Below are 18,529 nucleotides of genomic sequence, written 5' to 3'. Positions count from 1 at the left end.
ATAAAGAAATAATCAATTCTCGAGTAGCAATGATGTACTGGTCAGAAAAAGGAATATGCTGTTAAGTATGATTTAGAAATCCCATGAGTCTGATGTATTTCCTTAATCCCATCAGAAACAATAATACTGTACTGTTTTCATTTTTGTTGTAAAAAAATCCATAGCTACACCAAAACACATGGTCAGTTCCTTTCCTTTATTTTAACTATTAAGGTTTATTCTTTAAAAACTATTAAATGTTACATGCTGTTTAGCAAATTTACAGAAGTAATCAGCACTTAAATGACTGTCAGTGAACAAGAATACTTTCCTTTATGTTTTTTTTTCTTTTTTGCTTTTATCCACAAAAAGAGAATGTACTGAAAATTATATTTTTCCTAAAGTGATTTTGAAGGCATTTTTCCCATTAGATACTTTCGATTGTTTTGCTCAGGCTTTAATAATATGACATAACATTTGGGAACAAATATGCAAAAGAGTAATCCAAAACTAGAAGCCAGTATTGCAAATATTTCAACTGCTACGGTGTATTTGCCAGGTGAACTGATATAAGCTGGGATGAAAGTGATCCAGACTGAGCAGAATATCAGCATGCTGAAAGTAATAAGCTGAGCTTCATTGAAGTTGTCGGGAAGTTTGCGAGCAAGAAAAGCAAGGATGAAGCACACTGCAGAAAGAAATCCAATGTAACCGAGCACAGCACAAAATGCTAGCACAGACCCTACTTCACACTCTAAGATTATTTTTTCTTTATATGATTTAAAATTTTTATGAGGAATGGGAGGTGAAAATAATAGCCAAAACATGCAAATTAAAACCTGAATTAATGTGAAAGATGCAACGCTCATTCTCTGCTGACTAGGACCAAACCACTTCATGACATTACTGCCTGGTAGTGTAGCTCTGAAAGCCATCAACACCACAACTGTTTTTGCCAGAATACAAGAGATACAAAGTGCAAAGGTGATCCCAAAACCAATGTGTCTCAGCATACATGACCAGTCTGATGGCTGACCAATGAAAGGAAGTGAACAAAGAAAACACAGGATTAAGGAGAACAGCAGAAGAAAACTGAGTTCTGAATTATTGGCTTTCACAACTGGAGTATCACGGTAGAGGATGAAAATTACTGAAACACATATGGTCATGAAAGTTCCTAGTAACGAAAACAGGACAAGTAATGAGCCCATGACCTCCTTGAAAGACAGGAATTCAATGTCCTTCAAGATACACAGAGTTCTTTCTAAATTTGAATTATAATCCAAAGGGCAGCTAAAGCAATCAATTGCATCTGTAAAAAAGGAAGAAAAAATCAATTACACATGTGCATTTCAAAGTAGCCAACCTTTCTTCCCTACATTAGCCAAATCTGCTTATTCCATTTATGGACTGCTGGGAATTTGATTGTTGCTTACTATAATTCCAAAATTTCTAACACATACTTGCAACCATACTTATTTGGGATAAATTTTACAGTCTCCAGTTAATCATATCTACAAATGTTGAGAATATCAGAAGAAAACATGAAGGAAGAAAAAATTGGACAAACACAGGGAAAGAATACATAGAGAGCTGTGAAACAATAGTGCTAATCGCCTTGATGCATTCACGTTAATATGATTTAAAAATTAGTATAAATAAACAAATTGATAAATTAGTATTGAAAATCAAATATTACTCTTACCACATTGTTTTCTGATTCAGGAAGTGCTATTATGCCACTTAATTCTGCTATATTATAAAGTAAATTATGAATATTAAACGTTGAATCCTTTTCCACAATTACTAAAAATGGATAATGTAAAAAAGCATACAAATACTGAAATTGGTATCTGGTTTTAATTTTGTATACGATAGTAAATGCAGTTTTCTGCAGAAAATTTCCTTTTTTGCTCAACTGCAATATTGTGCATCTTCAATTACACTATAGGTTCAAATAATTGATGCAGCTACTAACACAAATGAAGTTCCAGATCATACCATTGTGCATATTATATACAGTATCAGTATAGTACTGTATATATTATACAGTATTAATATCATATATTACTGATGCTGAGTTTAAATCCATCATATATACAACTTTTAAAAACTGATATGTACAGTACAGTATATCACTACCCAAAATACTTACCATACTTTTATATTTGTACAGCATTTCCATCCGTATTATTGTATTTTATTTTTTGAAAACTCTGTCTTTCGTATGGTGTAGCTTTCTCACTTTCCTGACTCAAAAAATTACCTCAAAATGTTGTCCTTCTCACCTTCTATTTCCTCCTTTTATCCCCCCATCTTTCCCTTGGCCTGTCAGCCTTTCCACTAGTGAAAGCTTCACTACTTCCGACATTCGGATTCTTGGATCATTAGGCTAATGACAAAAAGCTGCCTTTAAACCTCAACTGGGGTTTCACTTAATAGGATCAACAAGAATCACTTTTTTGGCCAGTAGCAGGACCAAAATCTCAGGACCACCAAGTCACAGTGTCACCTAGTGGCACCTGAGGGCATTGTTCCCATAAATTTTCACTTTCAAAGTTATTCCCAAATCAAAATAATTGTTATTAGATTGACTGGTAAATATTAGCCTTGTGTGATTAACTGGGCATGTTTCTAAGTGTGTGAGATATATGGTGGGTTAATGTCTTATGATAAGTGGGTTCAGAAAATGGATGGACAGACAGATGAAACTTCAAGAATTAAGCTGCATTTCCCATTTTAAAAGCATTGCCAACAGTGTATGAAAAACACAACACAAAATTATAGCAGTTCAATTAAATCAAATAGGTAAAAAAATAAGATTTTGATATATATTATGACTGTTCAATCAATTGAGAACAATGCACTTATCATTTTGTGAATATAATTGTATAAAATATTGATTTGTCATAAATGAAAAATAAAACTACATAAGTTTTTTTCCTTACTTGTTGTGTTACTTATTTCACCTTCTGCACAAGGTACGCAGTCAAAACAGCAAATAAGTTGTCCATTTCTAATTGCCTTGCGAGCTCCTGGCTTGCAGCTTTCGGTGCATACCGATTTAGGTACCTTATAAACAACACAAGCACAGTTACATTAATGGAACAGCCATTTTACAGACTAAGAATAAAAAAATCAAAAGGGCTGTTTCATTGCTAAGAGCAAACGAATCATGTTTTATTAATTTATGGTAAATACTGTTGTTATTCTAATTAAACAAAACACTGTGCTTGGTAGTTTTAACCCTGTTTTCTGTTCAAAAGTAATAATGCATTCAAAGGTTACCCAAGTATTGTAGTCAGATATATAGCACATATCATTAAATATACTGTATATACATCCATCCATCCATCCATCCATTTTCCAACCCGCTGAATCCGAACACAGGGTCACGGGGGTCTGCTGGAGCCAATCCCAGCCAACACAGGGCACAAGGCAGGAACCAATCCTGGGCAGGGTGCCAACCCACCGCAGACTGTATATACAGTAGATAGATATTTGGGAGTAATCTAAACAATCCTGAGTATTTTGCACAGTTTAAGAATAGTTTGAAAAAATAATATCTGAGAAAAAAAACTAACAGACACTTCTAAAAAAAGAAGAATCTGGTTATATGTTTAGCACAGCATCTGAGCTGTGACGTTAATTTTTATTGTATTTTTCCTGATACACTGTTCTCCTTGCATATGCAGTCTATTCCTTATGGCCTTTAATAGAGTATTTCAGACCTCAAACGCTAGACACATGTGTGCCAGACACAAGTCCTGGATTCAAAGTTAGCCTTATATAGTACTTTTAGACTGGCTTCTCCTTCTATAACACAAGTCCTTCTCTCATTCCTTCTTCAGCTCCTTTCAGGCAAGCTTTATCCACCTCTTTCCAACTCTGACTCCCAGAGTGATGTGAGGTTATCTCCTTTTATGCTGGACCCAGGAGTACCATAACATTTTACACCAGGAAGTACTTTTGGGTCAGGTAGAACCACCGTAAAGCAAGGGGCTCTCTTAGTAGCGCCCTTGGTGACACAAGGTGAATATTGTGGGAGGAGTGTCCAGAAGCTACACAAGATGCATCCAAACTTTTTTTTCAGTCAGGTGGTGCCCTATAGTATTCTCCAAAAATACAGCATGTGACCACCCTGATATAGTCATTCTCCTTTTCTTTTCTTTCTTTCTTTTGTCTGATGCCAACTAATCAGTCTGCCATAATGACTAATCTGTCATTTATACAATTGCCAGCATCTTACTGACCTTGCCTGAATACCTTTACCACTCATTGGTAAGGTATCCCAAGACTTTTCAACTTCTGTCACTAGACATTGCATGTTCCAATTATTGCCTTTATGACACAATAATAATTTATATACTTTTAGAAATGTTTTAAAACTAAGTTTTTTTATTTTTCTTGCCATTCAGATTTTGCATCTAGAAATTGGGCTTTATTTTTCAGATACATTTCTTGTGTTCTTCATTTATTACAGTATTACTTATATTGAAATTTGGAAAACCCTAATTATGTCAGAAATTAATTTCCATTGCTTCAAATTGAGTCCCTATTTTAAAATGCTACTCAAATCAAACCTTTAAGTGATCACACCTTTGAAAGGAATTTTTTTTTCAAGAAACAGCTTTGTTTCCCTGTTGTGAGCTTCTTAAATCTTCGAAAAACAGCCAAAAGAGCTTGGTGAGAGGCTAATGAGAAGAGCACGAGTGAATCGTTTATCATCCAGAAACAAAGACTTGGTAATTTTGGAAAGAGAGTCTTAAGGAAAATAAATTTGTTCATAGAATTTGGATTTTCTTCAGTGTTAAAAACAAGACATCTATTAATGAGAGCCACCATGCTACATAGCGTGAATGTAATGACATCATGTTTACCCTATGGCAAAACTAGAGACCATCAGGAATCCCAAACTAACAGTGAAAATATAAAACAACATTAAAAATTGTTAAAGAAAAAAAAAGTAACACAATAATTTTAACATTACCCTCTTCTTGAGGCATGGGCTACGCTCATGACTGCCGAGACTAGGACATTTATGAAAACTGTTAATATAATAGTGAAGCATGAATGTCAGTTTCACAAATCCACATGCAACTTTTTAGGACCATAGTCCCACCAATGAAGTAAATACTAAATATATGTGATCCTATGTCACAAAATGTATCCTCTGAATGTCAAATTCAGGACCTCCATTAATAAAACCAAGAAGAGGGAGCTTTGACTTAGTAATGTGGAATAAGCAAGTAAACACAGGCTTCAGATGTAAAAATTGAGGATAAATTTTAAAATGGATATGTAAAACCAATTTAAAAGAGATAGTGTTGACATGTTTTACATTTTTGTAACAGCCAATAAATAACCAATACAATTTTAAAGTGAAATGGAACAAAACAATGACAATTAACGAAACATTTTCATTCTTAGAAAATAAGAGATGACTCTGAGCCTTTACCCAAACGTGCTTTAGACATTTTAAAAAAAAAAAAAAAAAAAAAGAAGCAACACTTCAATTACTGGTAGTAGAGATTCCAAAATTTGGTATAGAAATTTAAAATCAAACAGAAGTTCATTTGAGCATATTTTTGCAAAATGATGTTTAAACAAATTATGGGAAACTAGCATTATAGTGTGCAAGGTGCTGCAGTTCAAGAGGAAGGTATTAAGAAAGCAACTTAAATAACGATCTAATACCAGATTGGTTCTTTCTGTTTGCTCATTACCTTTTAGATGATAGAACTGAACTGAAGTTTGATTCCTGCAGTAGAACAAATCTCATTCCAGAGTCCAGTGGTAAATTGGCCACCTCAATTGCAGGTAAAAGACCTGCATGTTGTAATTATTAACCAAGAAAATTTTAAGAAAAATAATATTACCTAACTGTTAACTTGTGTACAATGACCATGGAGATCAATACAGAGGGAGCAACAAGGGAAATAAATGATTTATTGTTTGCAGCCCTATTTTTTATTTCTGTTTTCCTGGTGAAGTGCTAACCTGCATGTTTCTACATTAGGAACAAGTGGGGCACTACCCCTCTCATTCCCAGCAGCTGGTGCTGTTTTGCAAAAATTAAGCATGTAGTGAACTTGTCTCAATAATTTGCATTTGCATTATAAATTAAAATTTGTATTAGAAAACTTATCAGATGTTCGCATTTCCATGATATGATTATCAAAATTTATTACATAGAAAAATATTACTTTTTGGAGTTTGAACAATTGTCTTTGTATCTGCTGTTGCTAGCCTGTTTTCAAGATGCTTGGTCAGACCCTTCAACCACACAGTGTTCTGGTATACCTTTATGGATGTGTTTATGTGCAGCCAGAACATTTTAATTCAGCCTTTGGCTTGGATAAAAAAGCCAGTTTAGGCAACCGTTGTTTGAGTTTTTCATGACATAACTTAAAGTCTGAGTGACAGTGTTGTCATCAACATTATCATGTACGACGATGATTTTTTAAGCACAATATAAATTACCAATTTGGCATTAAAAAAAGACAAAAGCAACTGAAAAATAAATATTTGAGTCAAAATTTGCCTGCTGAATTAATCATTCAAAAAGAAATGAAAAGGTAGACATAAGACCTGGTTAACTGGTAGTATCTCAACAAAAGATATATTCAGGTTTCTGTGTCTTCTTTTTGGAGGCGAATCTATGTTGGAATATCTTTTATTACTCTACTATAGTAGTTGTACTGAAAGACAAAATAATATGTTGACTGGTCTTCATTTTTTGTGATTTTATTATGGCATTGTTCGGCTGATAACACTGTGGACCCTGAGCTTCGCAATTTCGTCTATCTGTATACTTGTATATGGCTGAGATGACAATAAAGTTCACTTTGACTTTGACTTTTGACTAATACATTTGAAACACAAACTTCTGTAGTTCCTTTCATGCAGCTCCAATGAAATTTTCTGTACCTTGCATGTTGCCAGCATATTTTCATTTTTTGGCGCTACCTAACATCACACACTGGAGAGGTATCACCATCATCGTGAGTGAATCAAGCCGGAATGTTTCCCAGGACTTGCAAGTGACAACTTACTCAGGCCATTGGATTTGAGAAGAGGTGCATTATTTTGTAAACGTTTTAAGTACTGCTCTTGAAATGCTTGATTGATCATAACTCTAATATACGCTCTCTGTTTCTCACACACATTTTTACACATGCGCAATCACAATTGCACAATTTTTTTATGGCCGGATTCTCAGGATGGTTTTGTCTCTTTTGACATTCTGTAGACACTAAGTCTCCTTTATTCCTCTGCATCCCTGACACAGCCATTTGAAATACAAAAAACTTAAAACACAAGTTTGACGTAACAGTCCAATATTAAATGTACAAATCTGTAATTAATAAATAAAGCATTCAAATTAACAGTTTATCTGTGAAATATAATTCTACAATATGGTGCAGTGGCTGATAGGGCACTGCACACACTAAAGTTCTTACTAAGAAAGTACCCATTCTTAGTAAATGGAACATAATTTTGATAAGAATAATTTAAGAATAAAAGAAAAATGCTAGTAGGGCATGTTAGATTTACCAGGAATTTCAGGGCGCACTGCTGTCTTGTTTTCCTTCTAGCAAAAGATGTAATTTAAATGTCCTGTTTTTTTAAACAATACTGATAGCATTGCTTTGTCTTCCATCCATCCATCCATTATCCAACCCGCTATATCCTAACTACAGGGTCACGGGGGTCTGCTGGAGCCAATCCAAGCCAATACAGGACGCAAGGCAGGAAACACACCCTGGGCAGGGCGCCAGCCCACCCTAGGACACAAACACACATACACACACACACACCAAGCACACACTAGGGACAATTTAGGATCGCCAATGCACCTAACCTGCATGTCTTTGGACTGTGGGAGGAAACCAAAGTACCCAGAGGAAACCCACGCAGACACGGGGAGAACATGCAAACTCCACGCAGGGAGGACCCGGGAGGCGAACCTGGGTCTCCTAACTGCGAGGCAGCAGCGCTGCCTTTTCTTTCATACTCTAAATATATTTCCATTACTTCGTATTTTATACACTTTTGTATTGTGTCTTTGTCTCATTTGCTGAATGTTTCAGTGTTTTAAGAACACAGCATGTAGAAAATGGCAATAATCCATTTACCGACAATTTGAACTAAATTGACTCAGTTGTTTGAAAGCTTCTAACCACCACTGGATGCAGTAATTCTCATGCCTGACCGTGTCTGTCACTCTTTGAGAAAGCCAGTGAGGATCTCACAAGCTCTTCTCACTAGTGCAAGGGTCTTGAGAAACTGGCCTCTAGTCTATTTCAAATAAAAAGGAATTTTACCAAAGTAAACTAAAAACTTTTAAGCAATCTTGCAAAGATTGGACTTAGGAAAAAAAGGAATAATTGCAGAGTGTTCATGTTTTTTGTTCTTAAAAATCATACACATGTTAATGGGTGACGCCATATTATATAGCATGTACATTATGATGTCACCATATAGTGATGTCATGAGTGTTTAATTGTGGCAATTTAACAAATCATTAATCACAAAATAACAGTGAAAATATCCCCACAACAAATTGCTTAACATTGGGATGAATTTTATTGATTATAAATATAGCAGAATTGGTCTTCTGGTGATTACTCAAATATTGTGTGTCTTTGATAACAGATTAATCAAAAGAAGATATGAAAAATGAGTTAGAAGATTTCTTATCTTACCTGTTTTCTATCTCCTGCCCAAATGATGCTGACATTATTCATTTTAATGCGCCTTCCTTCTGGCATAGATGAATCATACAAGCCAACTGTTACAAACTTTATGAGACCTCCTTCACCCATTTGCCAATTTACCACTTCATACTTTTGGTCAGTGTCACCGTTTATATCAAAATAAACTTTATCTCCATAAATCGTAGTAAAATTTACTGCTTTTAGGTATTGTAGAAGCTGAAATAAAATAAAATGTTAAGCCCTAAGAATTTTATAAATGACAAGCATTCCTATAAACAAGAATAACACAGAAAAACACACAGCACCTGCCATGATGCTGGATTCATTTTGTTTGCACACGTTTTATTGATGAATGGTCCTTGGCCATCCTTGCAATTGTGAAGATTGTGTAATGCATGTGCTACAGCATACACTGCTTTGTATGTACAGCTTGGAACTCTAAATTCATGCTCATCAGTGTATTCTGTTTTTACATCTCTTAAATTCTCAGATCCTATGCATTTATTTCTACTCTCATCTTTGGATGTCAAAGTGCAGTTAAACGTTCCTTCCCAAAATTCTTTCAGTAGAACATCTTCAGGGTTTGTTAAAGGGTTAATATTTACAAGGTAGTCTCTTAAACCAGGAATTTCAGCATTGGTCAGCGCCATTCCGATGGCACCTCCTAAAATTCTGTAATATTCTTCTTTTGCAGGGAGCCGCTTTGTCATCCAGCTTAAATCTCCTATCCACTGTAATCCAGTTGCATTTTCTAGAAGTAATTCTTCAACAAATGTTTTCATAGTTACAGCATTTACAAATGCAATGACAACTTTAGCAGAAGACTCTTTGATAAGTCGTATAATGTTAATGTATTTTTGCCTTGTCATCACAGTGAATATGACAGCAGAATATTCGATACAAATGCCCTCTTCCTGAGCAGCTTGTGCAAATGCTGCCATAGCATCGTTGCCATAATCATTGTCTGTTCTTACAGTCCCAACCCAATTCCATCCATAGTGTTTAACAAGCTGGGCTAGGGCTTTACTTTGATAATAATCACTCGGGACTGTTCTTAATAATGTTGGATACTTTGTTTTGTCACTGAGACAGGAACAAGTAGAAAAATAAGTTATCTAAAAGAGAGAATTAAAAAACATAAATATACTGTTTCATCAAATTAGCAGTACTGTATGCCTCAACATTGTTATTTTTTTCTGAAAATACAATAACAGTTTTTTTCCTTTAATTGTACTTTTTTGATATTCTGTAATTGCATGATTTTCCATTGTAAAATTAATTCATAGTGGAAGGAAGAGGGCATTTAAATGATCATTATTAATTAATGAAACCAACATGTTGCTCTGATCTGAACCATTTGTGTTTTTCAAAAGGAAGAATCTCATATTTCTTACCTGTGGAATTATAAAAGCCTGGGCTATTGAAGAAACTGCTTGTGTATATGTTGTGGAAGACATCCCAATTACAGCAAGAACAGATGATTGCTTGATGCTACAGGAACTATTAGTAGGCTTTCTGTCTGCAGGGTCATTTAGTGGAGCTAACACTTTCTTAATGGATAACTGTACAGATGAGCAGGCATCATATATTTTGTATCCCACAGTAATATTCGGTAGTAAATTGTTCTTATTGTTAATTTCTTCTATAGCAAAAATCATAGTTCTGGCATTTTGATATTCTCGTTCATTGAAACTGCCAAAGAGGAAGCAGAAAAGAAAGAAAGTTACATTTGATTAACTTTTCCTTTATACTAATCTTAAAATTGATAGTATAAATCAAACTTTTATTGAATTACCTCTTTAAAAAGTATAATCTGATATGTCACATTGATTGCATTCATGATTAGACTCTTTATTTTGTTATGGCAATGTGTAATACTTTTGTTGCAACAAGGAGTAAAAAAAATGATAATAAAGAATAAATTTAAATGATTCACATAATTGTGTTTTTGCTAACATTAATCTTGCAAATATCAAATAATTTCCATTAGTATAATTTATTTTGAATAAACTTAGATCATCTTTCTTAACTGTTTACTTTATATTGTACTGTTCAATTTTTATATCTGACATTGTTCTATAATCCTGTGAACTTGGTTTGGTGTATTAAGAATACTAGTTGATTTTTATATTAGTTTAAACAAAACATATGTTATAAAATATTAGCATCACACTGTATGGATTCACCACCTTAAAAACTGTAATATCTACGTTTGTCTTCTTCTTTAGTAAGAGAGGACACAATGAAAATAAATTAAGAAACAAATAAATCTAGAAGATTTAAATAACAATTTAAATTATAATAGTAAAGATGTTCTGTATCAGTTTTAAATTATCTTTAATTATTTATTATTTAATTGGGATCAATTTAATATACAGCATTACAGCCTACCAAGTTTACAGCATTGGTTCATTACACTGAATTCACTGTTAATTTGTAGTAGTCAAGAGAATCAAAAATAAAATATACAAAATTATATAATTAATTAATCGTGAGAATTTGATACTGTGCTTAAAATTCAATAGAAATTTAGACAAATCAATTGGTAGTAAAAAGCTGTTATTTTATTTAAAGTACATAAAAGAAAAATATAGTAAAATTATTAATTGTTTACAAGGACTTTCTGTGATTAAAAGTCTAAACTTCATCTACCTGTAGTACATAATAAACAAAGAGTTCTGTAATATCTACAGTATCTGATGAATTTGCATATTGCACTTGGTAAAGTGAGGAATACTGATATCAGTCCAAATATCTGTACACATTTCACACAATTTATACTAAATTTAGAAAATGTATAGAATCATATTTAGTTTATAATGAATACATACTGTCTTTAAGCTCAAATAACTAAACAAATTATATTTACATTGCATTAGATAATCATATTTTAAAATTCATGGATTTTCTTTAGTATAAACATCTTTAAAAATTATTATCTTTACTTACACTTTGCATTCAGTCGGTGGAGGCTTGGATTTGTATGTAGGCAGATTATTGTCATGGCTGTGAATGTTAAAAATGCCTACAAGAATAATGTCTCCATCTTTTGATAATAATGGCATTTCAGCACTGTCATACAAGAGGCAGCTTGGCTCTTCTCCTCTTATGATAGCAACCCACAGTATTGCTAGTGCAAGCAGCATCTCACAATTGTAATCTGCATACAATGTAATTTGATGGCTATATACAGTATTGGGCTCAGATGAACATTAGCCTAAATGAACTTCATATGTAAACATCTTATTACTAGTGAGATAGTTATTCTCCAGAGGAAACTTCCAGTCTTCTAAAAAAATCTAATTAATGGCATATTATATAGGTGAAAACATTGTAGAACTGTCTTTAAAAACAAGTAAGCTATATTTCCCTTATCATTATTATTTGCCAGTATATGTTTTAATAATTTAAATAGAATAGAATAGAATGCCTTTTATTGTCACTATGCACATGTACAATGAGATTAAAAGCAGCATCTCCAGTGCAGACATATATATAGAACACAACAAACAAATAAACAAATGGCGCAAAAAGTTGCAAAAAAAAGTTCTGCAACGCTATATACATATGGAAAGAATAAATAACTATTGCACTATTGGGTTATTGCACATTATTTAAATATTGTACAATAATGATGATCATGTGCAGTGAGTAGTGGATGTTGGACTCTGAAAGTAATGATATTGTACAGTATACAGATATTGAACAGTTATTATCAATACCATTTAGATATTGGATATTGCACAGTTGATGGATAGAAGGAAGTCCAGGGGTTGGGGGGTTAGACTGTGTAGTCAGTGCATGTGTGAGTTTAGATTGGTTATGGCTTTTGGGAAAAAACTGTTCTTGAGTCTGTTTGTCCTTGTTGTGATGCACCTGTAGCGCCTCCCTGAGGGCAACAGGTCAAACAGATCAGAGCCAGGGTGGGAGCTGTCCTTGATGATGTTTTTTACTCTGCTGAGGCAGTGGGAGGTGTAACTGTCCATCAGGGAGGGGAGAGGGCAGCAGATGATCTTCTGTGCTGCCTTTTCTACTCTCTGAAGCCTCTCCCTGTCTGCCATGGTGCATTTGCCATACCATACTGTGATACAGTACATCAGCAGGCTCTCGATGGACAAGCGGTAGAAGGTCAGTAGCAGGTTGGAGTCCAGGTTGTGCTTTCTGAGGAGCCTCAGGAAGTGTAACCGCTGCTGAGACTTCTTGATGACTGCTATAATGATATCTGTCCAGGAGATGTCAGTGGAGATAAAGACGCAGAGAAACCAGAAGGTATCGACCCTCTCCACACACTCGCCGTTGATGTAAAGGGGGGCTAAGTTGGTGCTGTGCCTCCTGAAGTCGACAACGATCTCCTTGGTTTTCCTGGTGTTCAAAGCCAGATTGTTCTTTGAACACCAGGCTGCCAACTTCAGGACCTCCTCTCTGTAAGCTGCCTTGTCTCCCTTTGAGATGAGTCCAACCACTGTAGTGTCGTCAGCAAACTTGACAATGAGGTTATTGTTGTGGGCCGGACTGCAGTCGTGGGTATAGAGACAGTACAAGAGGGGGCTCAGCACAGCCTTGTGGGGTACCGGTGTTCAGTGTGCGAATGGAGGAGAAGTGGGGGCCGAGTCTCACAGTCTGGAGCCGGTTGGTAAGAATGTCTTTTATCCAGACACATGCGAGAGAGGGGAGGCCAAGAGTGACCAGTTTGGTGATGAGAATGTCAGGAATGATTGTATTGAAATTGAAATGTTTGTGATGTTTTGTATTCCCTACCACACCTCCCGTGTATTGTGGCTGGGCAGGTAGGACTCTATGCTCCTCTTATGGTCCATCTTGGCTTTTTTAATTCCACTTTTCAGAGCAGCTCGGGCAGCCCTATACAGAGCTCTGTCACCTGATCTGAAGGCAGCATTGCGGGCTCTGAGGAGTGTACGGACCTGGCTGGTCATCCAGGGTTTCTGGTTTGGGAAAACCGGAATGTTTTTGTCCACAGTCACATTTCCGATGCAGAACCTGATATAGTCCAGTACCGTTCCTGTGAATGTTTCCATCTCTTGGTGTTCAAATATGTCCCAGTCTGTCTGTTCAAAGCAATCCTGTAGTTTGGAGAGTGCATTTTCAGGCCAGGTTGTAACAGTCTTTATGGTGGACCTGGCACTGCGTCTGAGGGGGGTGTAGACTGGGGAGAGCAGGAGAGAAAGATAGTCAGACTGGCCGAGTTCGGGGAGAGGTATGGCTTTGTACACGTGCTTGATGTTGGAGTAAACATGGTCCAGAGTGAGTACTACATTTCGGGAGTACAGTCTTCAAGTTGGCCTTGTTAAAGTCTCCTGCAATTATATGAGCACCGTCAGGGTGGGCTCTCTGTTGTTCATTTAATGGTGTTCAGCAGGAGAGAGAGCGCCGTGTTTACATTGGCGTTGGGTGAAATGTACACAGCCATGACAATCACTACTGTTAGCTCTCTCAGTAGAAAAAAAGGCCGGCATCTTACAGACATGTACTCAAGATCAGGGGAACAGTGTTTGTCTATAATTGTCCCGTTGTTGCACCAGTTCTCATGCACGTAAATACAGAGCCCCCCTCCTCTGCTCTTACTGGATTCCTTTGTCCTGTCCCAGCAGAGCAAAGTGCGACCTGCTAGCTGTATGCTAGCATCGTGTATCCCCGGGTGAAGCCAGGTTTCAGTGATAATCAAAACACAGCAGTCACGAACATAGTGATTTCCAGCGAGTTGTAATTCAAAGTCATCCGTTTTATGCACCAGGGATCTGGCATTGGTGAGATACAAGCTCGGTAGAAGTGGCTGGTGTGGTTGTTTCTTTAGCCTTAGCATAACACCGGATCTGTGGCCCACTTCTGCTTCCTTTCCATCCTCCATCTGCGCTGTCTCCTAGACCCAACAACAATCCACGGAGAGCCTGCTGGTCTCGCTATGTTATCTGGGATGTTGCGTGTGTGATGAAAAACACTCGAAACAGATGTCTGGCTCTGGACACCGATGTCTGTAAGGTTTTGACGGGTGTAGTGGATGTTCACAGAACCGATATTGCACAACTAAGCAAGAAAAAAGTACAAAAACAACAACAAAAAAGCACTGAAAAGGAGAGCCGTGAGCTGCTGTGACTATGCACGCAACCAATCCAATCTTTTAGTGTGAAAGAATGGGCACACATGTTAATTTAGCTTACATGTTTTTCCAGTGTTAAAAGCAGTCTCTTTAATTAGCACTGTGATTTTCAGAAAAAAACAAAACCTAAATTAAACTGCATGTGGTAAAAAATGTATTGCATAAAAAACTAAATTTAGATGCTATGTCGGGACACTGCCTATGTAGAGAGTTTGCACATTATTCCTGTTTCTGTAGTTTTTCCCTGGGTATTGTTTACTTAAATTGTTCCTCATTTGAAACACAAATATAAATACAGTTTGATCTACATATTGTATATTGTCATTATATGCCTCAGCATTCCAAAATAGGAGCATGCATCAAAAAAATACAGAAAAGTTGAAACAAAACAGTTCTATTCTAAATAATACATATGCACATGTTAAAATATAATTAATAATAAAAGAAGTTGATTGTAAAAGTAATGCTAAATATTCAAAAACACATTTAATAAGCAAATTTATTTATCAAAATAAGCCAAAAGAGAAAGGAAAATTGCAAAAGAACACCTATAACAAAAACAATTGCAAATAGGCAAAATCCTAATTTTTCAGGTTAGTAATCCTGTATGGTGTAGCTTTCCCACTTTCCTGACTCTCTGTATGTCAAAAAGTTGTTCTTCTCATCTTCTATTTCTTTTTCTACCTCTTTTTTTCACCCATCTTTGCCTTGGACTGTTTACCTTTCCACTATTAAGGCTTCTCCACTTCTGACTTTTGGATTTTTAGATCATTAGGCTACAGACTAAAGCTGCCTTTAAACCTCAATTGCAGTTAAACTTACTAGCATTAATCAGAATTTAGTTTTTTGGTCAGAAGCTGGACTGTGAAATTTCAGGACCACCAAGCCACAGTGTTATTTAATGACAGTTAAGGCCATTGTACCCATTACTTTTCACTTTCAAAGCTATGGGCCAAATCAAAAGAATTGTTATTAGATTGAATAGCAAATCTCAATGAATAATAATAATAATAAATTTTATTTATATAGCACCTTTCCCATGCTCAAGGCACTTTACAGAGTTTAAGATAGAACGGCAGGGTATACAGTATATAGCATTGTACAAACCAGATAAATAAATAAAGAAGATTAGGACAGTAAATTCAGAGAAAAAAGCCTAACAGGCAACATGATTGATGGTTTAGCACACACACATAGGTTACATGAGCATCTTGACATAAAGGTAAACTGAGAGAAGGGTAGTAAAGTCAAGTAGAGCTAAAAGCCTTCCTGAACCGATGAGTTTTGAATTGTTTTTTAAAAGAATTCATGGAGTCAGCTGACCTGAATAATTTCGGTAGGTCATTCCAGAGTCTGGGTTCTACTCCTGTCACCCATGGAGTGTAGATTAGTGTGGGGCACAACAAGAGTGCCAGAATCAGAGGACCTTAGTGGGTGGACAAGTACATAGTGATGGAGAAGGTCACTGATGTAGTTTGGCGCAAGGTCATTTAAGGCTTTGTAGGTTATTAGTAGGATTTTATATTTGATTCTGTAAGACACAGGGAGCCAGTGAAGACGGAGCAGGATGGGTGTGATGTGTTCGCTGCTGCTGGTCCATGTAAGGACTCTTGCAGCCAAGCTCTGAATAAGCTGGAGCTGAAATATAAGATTAGAAGGGGCACCTTCCAGCAACTAGTTACAATAATCGATGTGGGATGTGATAAAAGCATGGACAAGTTTCTCAGCATTAGAAAAAGGAGAGGAAGGAGCGAACATGGGATATGTTATGGAGGTGAAAGTAAGAATGTGGTTTATGTGGGCGGAATAAGAAAGGGAGGAATCAAAAATGACACCAAGCAGTAGAGACAGGTCTGATGAGATCACCGCCAAGATGGACTGGAAAGGAGCTCATTTTATTAAGTTGCACTTTAGTCCCAATTTGCAGGAGGTCAGTTTTGTTGCAATTTAATTTTAAAGAGTTCTACTCCATCCAGGTATTAATTTCACTGAGGCAGGTTGTGAGCTGAGAATCGTCTACATAAAAATGATAACCCAGTCCATAGCTACATATAATATGGCCAAGGGGAAGCATATAAATACAGAAGAGAAGAGGGCCGAGGACAGAGCCCTGAGAAACTCCTTGTGTGACTGGCGCAGAGCTGGAGCTGCAGTTGCCAAGACTAACAAACTCTTGCCTATCAGTCAGATAAGACTTGAACCACTGGAGGGCAGTGCCAGAGATACCCAGCATGTTCTCCATTTTGGACAGTAGAATGTCATGTCTGACGGTGTCAAATGCTGCACTGAGGTCTAATAAAATTAATATACTGGTTTGTCCAGAGTCTTCTGCCATAAGTAAATCATTGGTTACCCGTAGCAGGGCAGTTTCACAGCTGTGCTGCGCCCTGAAACCAGTCTGAAAGGGTTCCATCAAGTTATTAGAGGTTAAGTAATTGGTGATCATAAAACTAATTGGCTCACAATGCTTAATGAAAGAAAATGGGAAGATGTGCTGAAGTACTTTTGGTTCTCTATTAATGTAGAACTGAGCAATCAGTCTCCATCTCATCTGAGAACACTGTGTCAGTGCCTGATCCACTTATGCCTATATCCACATACATTTACACACTGCTTATTACTTTTTAGTGTTTTTTTTTACTATAACTGTTTAATGGGCAGCATATTGAGGAGCTGCATTCCCAATGATAAACACCATGGACCTTATTATCTTTTCCTACTAAATATAAGGTTAAACAACTGGCACCAAATTAATTGTTTCACATTTACCACCACTCAAGCTTTTTAAAATGTAAAAAAATTATTGTTCCTAATTATATCAACAATCCAGCACTATCTGCTGCACCCGTTGTAGGAAGCCATACCATCTCCAATTACAGAATTGTATTAATATGTTAGAGATACTATGATATAGCGGAAAAATATTCTAGAAATTGTTGTTCAACTTCTGAATCCCTCTAGCAATAAAATTATAAAATGGCATATACACTTGTAAAATTGAATATGTATACATTGCTTGCTCACACACACATACCACATTGAGCACATCATGGAGACTTTATTGGGGTGGGGAAACCATACACTAGTACATCTACATTAGGCTGAAATGAGTGGTACAGAATGTTGTGAGCATCCGCACAGATTTCAGTTCAGGCACATTGTGGGGACAATTCAAAAATTATATTTCAAGTGACATTCATCATGGGGACTGCATGGGGAAGGGGTTATATTTACCTTAGGCTCAATGCTCAGTAATACAGGGTGTTGTAAACATCCACATTGATTTAAGGTCAGACACATATGTGGGGACTAGTGTGGATATTTACAAATTTAAAACTCAACATGACAATGGTCGAATAACATAACCTTCACACTTCTATGACTAATGGGCTGGAGAGCTGCTATAAATACTCATCATTTTTTCAGAATGCTAATCTGGATACTTCATATTCTTTATATAAAGTAAGACAAATGTAGATTTCCTTATCTGCCTTTCATATGATGAGCAAAATATTTCTGAGCAGGCATCAACCACAGCAGCAACTGTGGTCATTGCTGCTCTTGTGATAAGAATGGAGACAAATGCCATCAACTCACAGAGGGAAAGGCAAGTTTGTTGTACCACATGAACATCACTGAGAGAATAAAACTGAATAATAAAAAATTAGCTAACTTTTACAAGTAGCCAAAATTTAAGCTGGCCCAGGATTACAAG

The 18,529-nt window shown here is 36.2% G+C and overlaps 1 protein-coding gene across 1 annotated transcript; it reads right to left on the bottom strand.

Annotated features, from left to right (window-relative positions):
• Nucleotides 1-270: 270 nt before the first annotated feature.
• On the bottom strand, nt 271-14,565 carry LOC127526626 (extracellular calcium-sensing receptor-like). The gene is made up of 7 exons (XM_051922539.1): nt 14,283-14,565; nt 11,649-11,859; nt 10,094-10,391; nt 9,005-9,814; nt 8,688-8,915; nt 2,928-3,051; nt 271-1,291 (listed from the first exon to the last, which is right to left on the bottom strand). The coding sequence occupies exons 1-7, from the start codon at nt 14,563-14,565 to the stop codon at nt 378-380; spliced, it is 2,868 nt and encodes a 955-aa protein (XP_051778499.1). The 3' UTR covers nt 271-377.
• Between the last annotated feature and the right edge of the window lie 3,964 nt (nt 14,566-18,529).

This window comes from Erpetoichthys calabaricus, chromosome 2 (genome assembly GCF_900747795.2).
Source record: "Erpetoichthys calabaricus chromosome 2, fErpCal1.3, whole genome shotgun sequence".
Classification (NCBI taxonomy): Eukaryota; Metazoa; Chordata; class Cladistia; order Polypteriformes; family Polypteridae; genus Erpetoichthys; species Erpetoichthys calabaricus.
This window is presented reverse-complemented; position numbering and strand designations above follow the sequence as displayed.

What these genes read in the sequence shown, in the direction of transcription:
- LOC127526626 (XM_051922539.1), bottom strand. Translation starts at nt 14,565, where the DNA reads ATGGAGGATGGAAAGGAAGCAGAAGTGGGCCACAGATCCGGTGTTATG. An exon ending in TGAATCCAGCATCATGGCAG is followed by an intron (nt 8,916 to 9,004) that starts GTGCTGTGTGTT and finishes ATTTTATTTCAG; the next exon opens with CTTCTACAATACCTAAAAGC. An exon ending in TGAAATAAGTAACACAACAA is followed by an intron (nt 1,292 to 2,927) that starts GTAAGGAAAAAA and finishes CCTTTTTTACAG; the next exon opens with ATGCAATTGATTGCTTTAGC.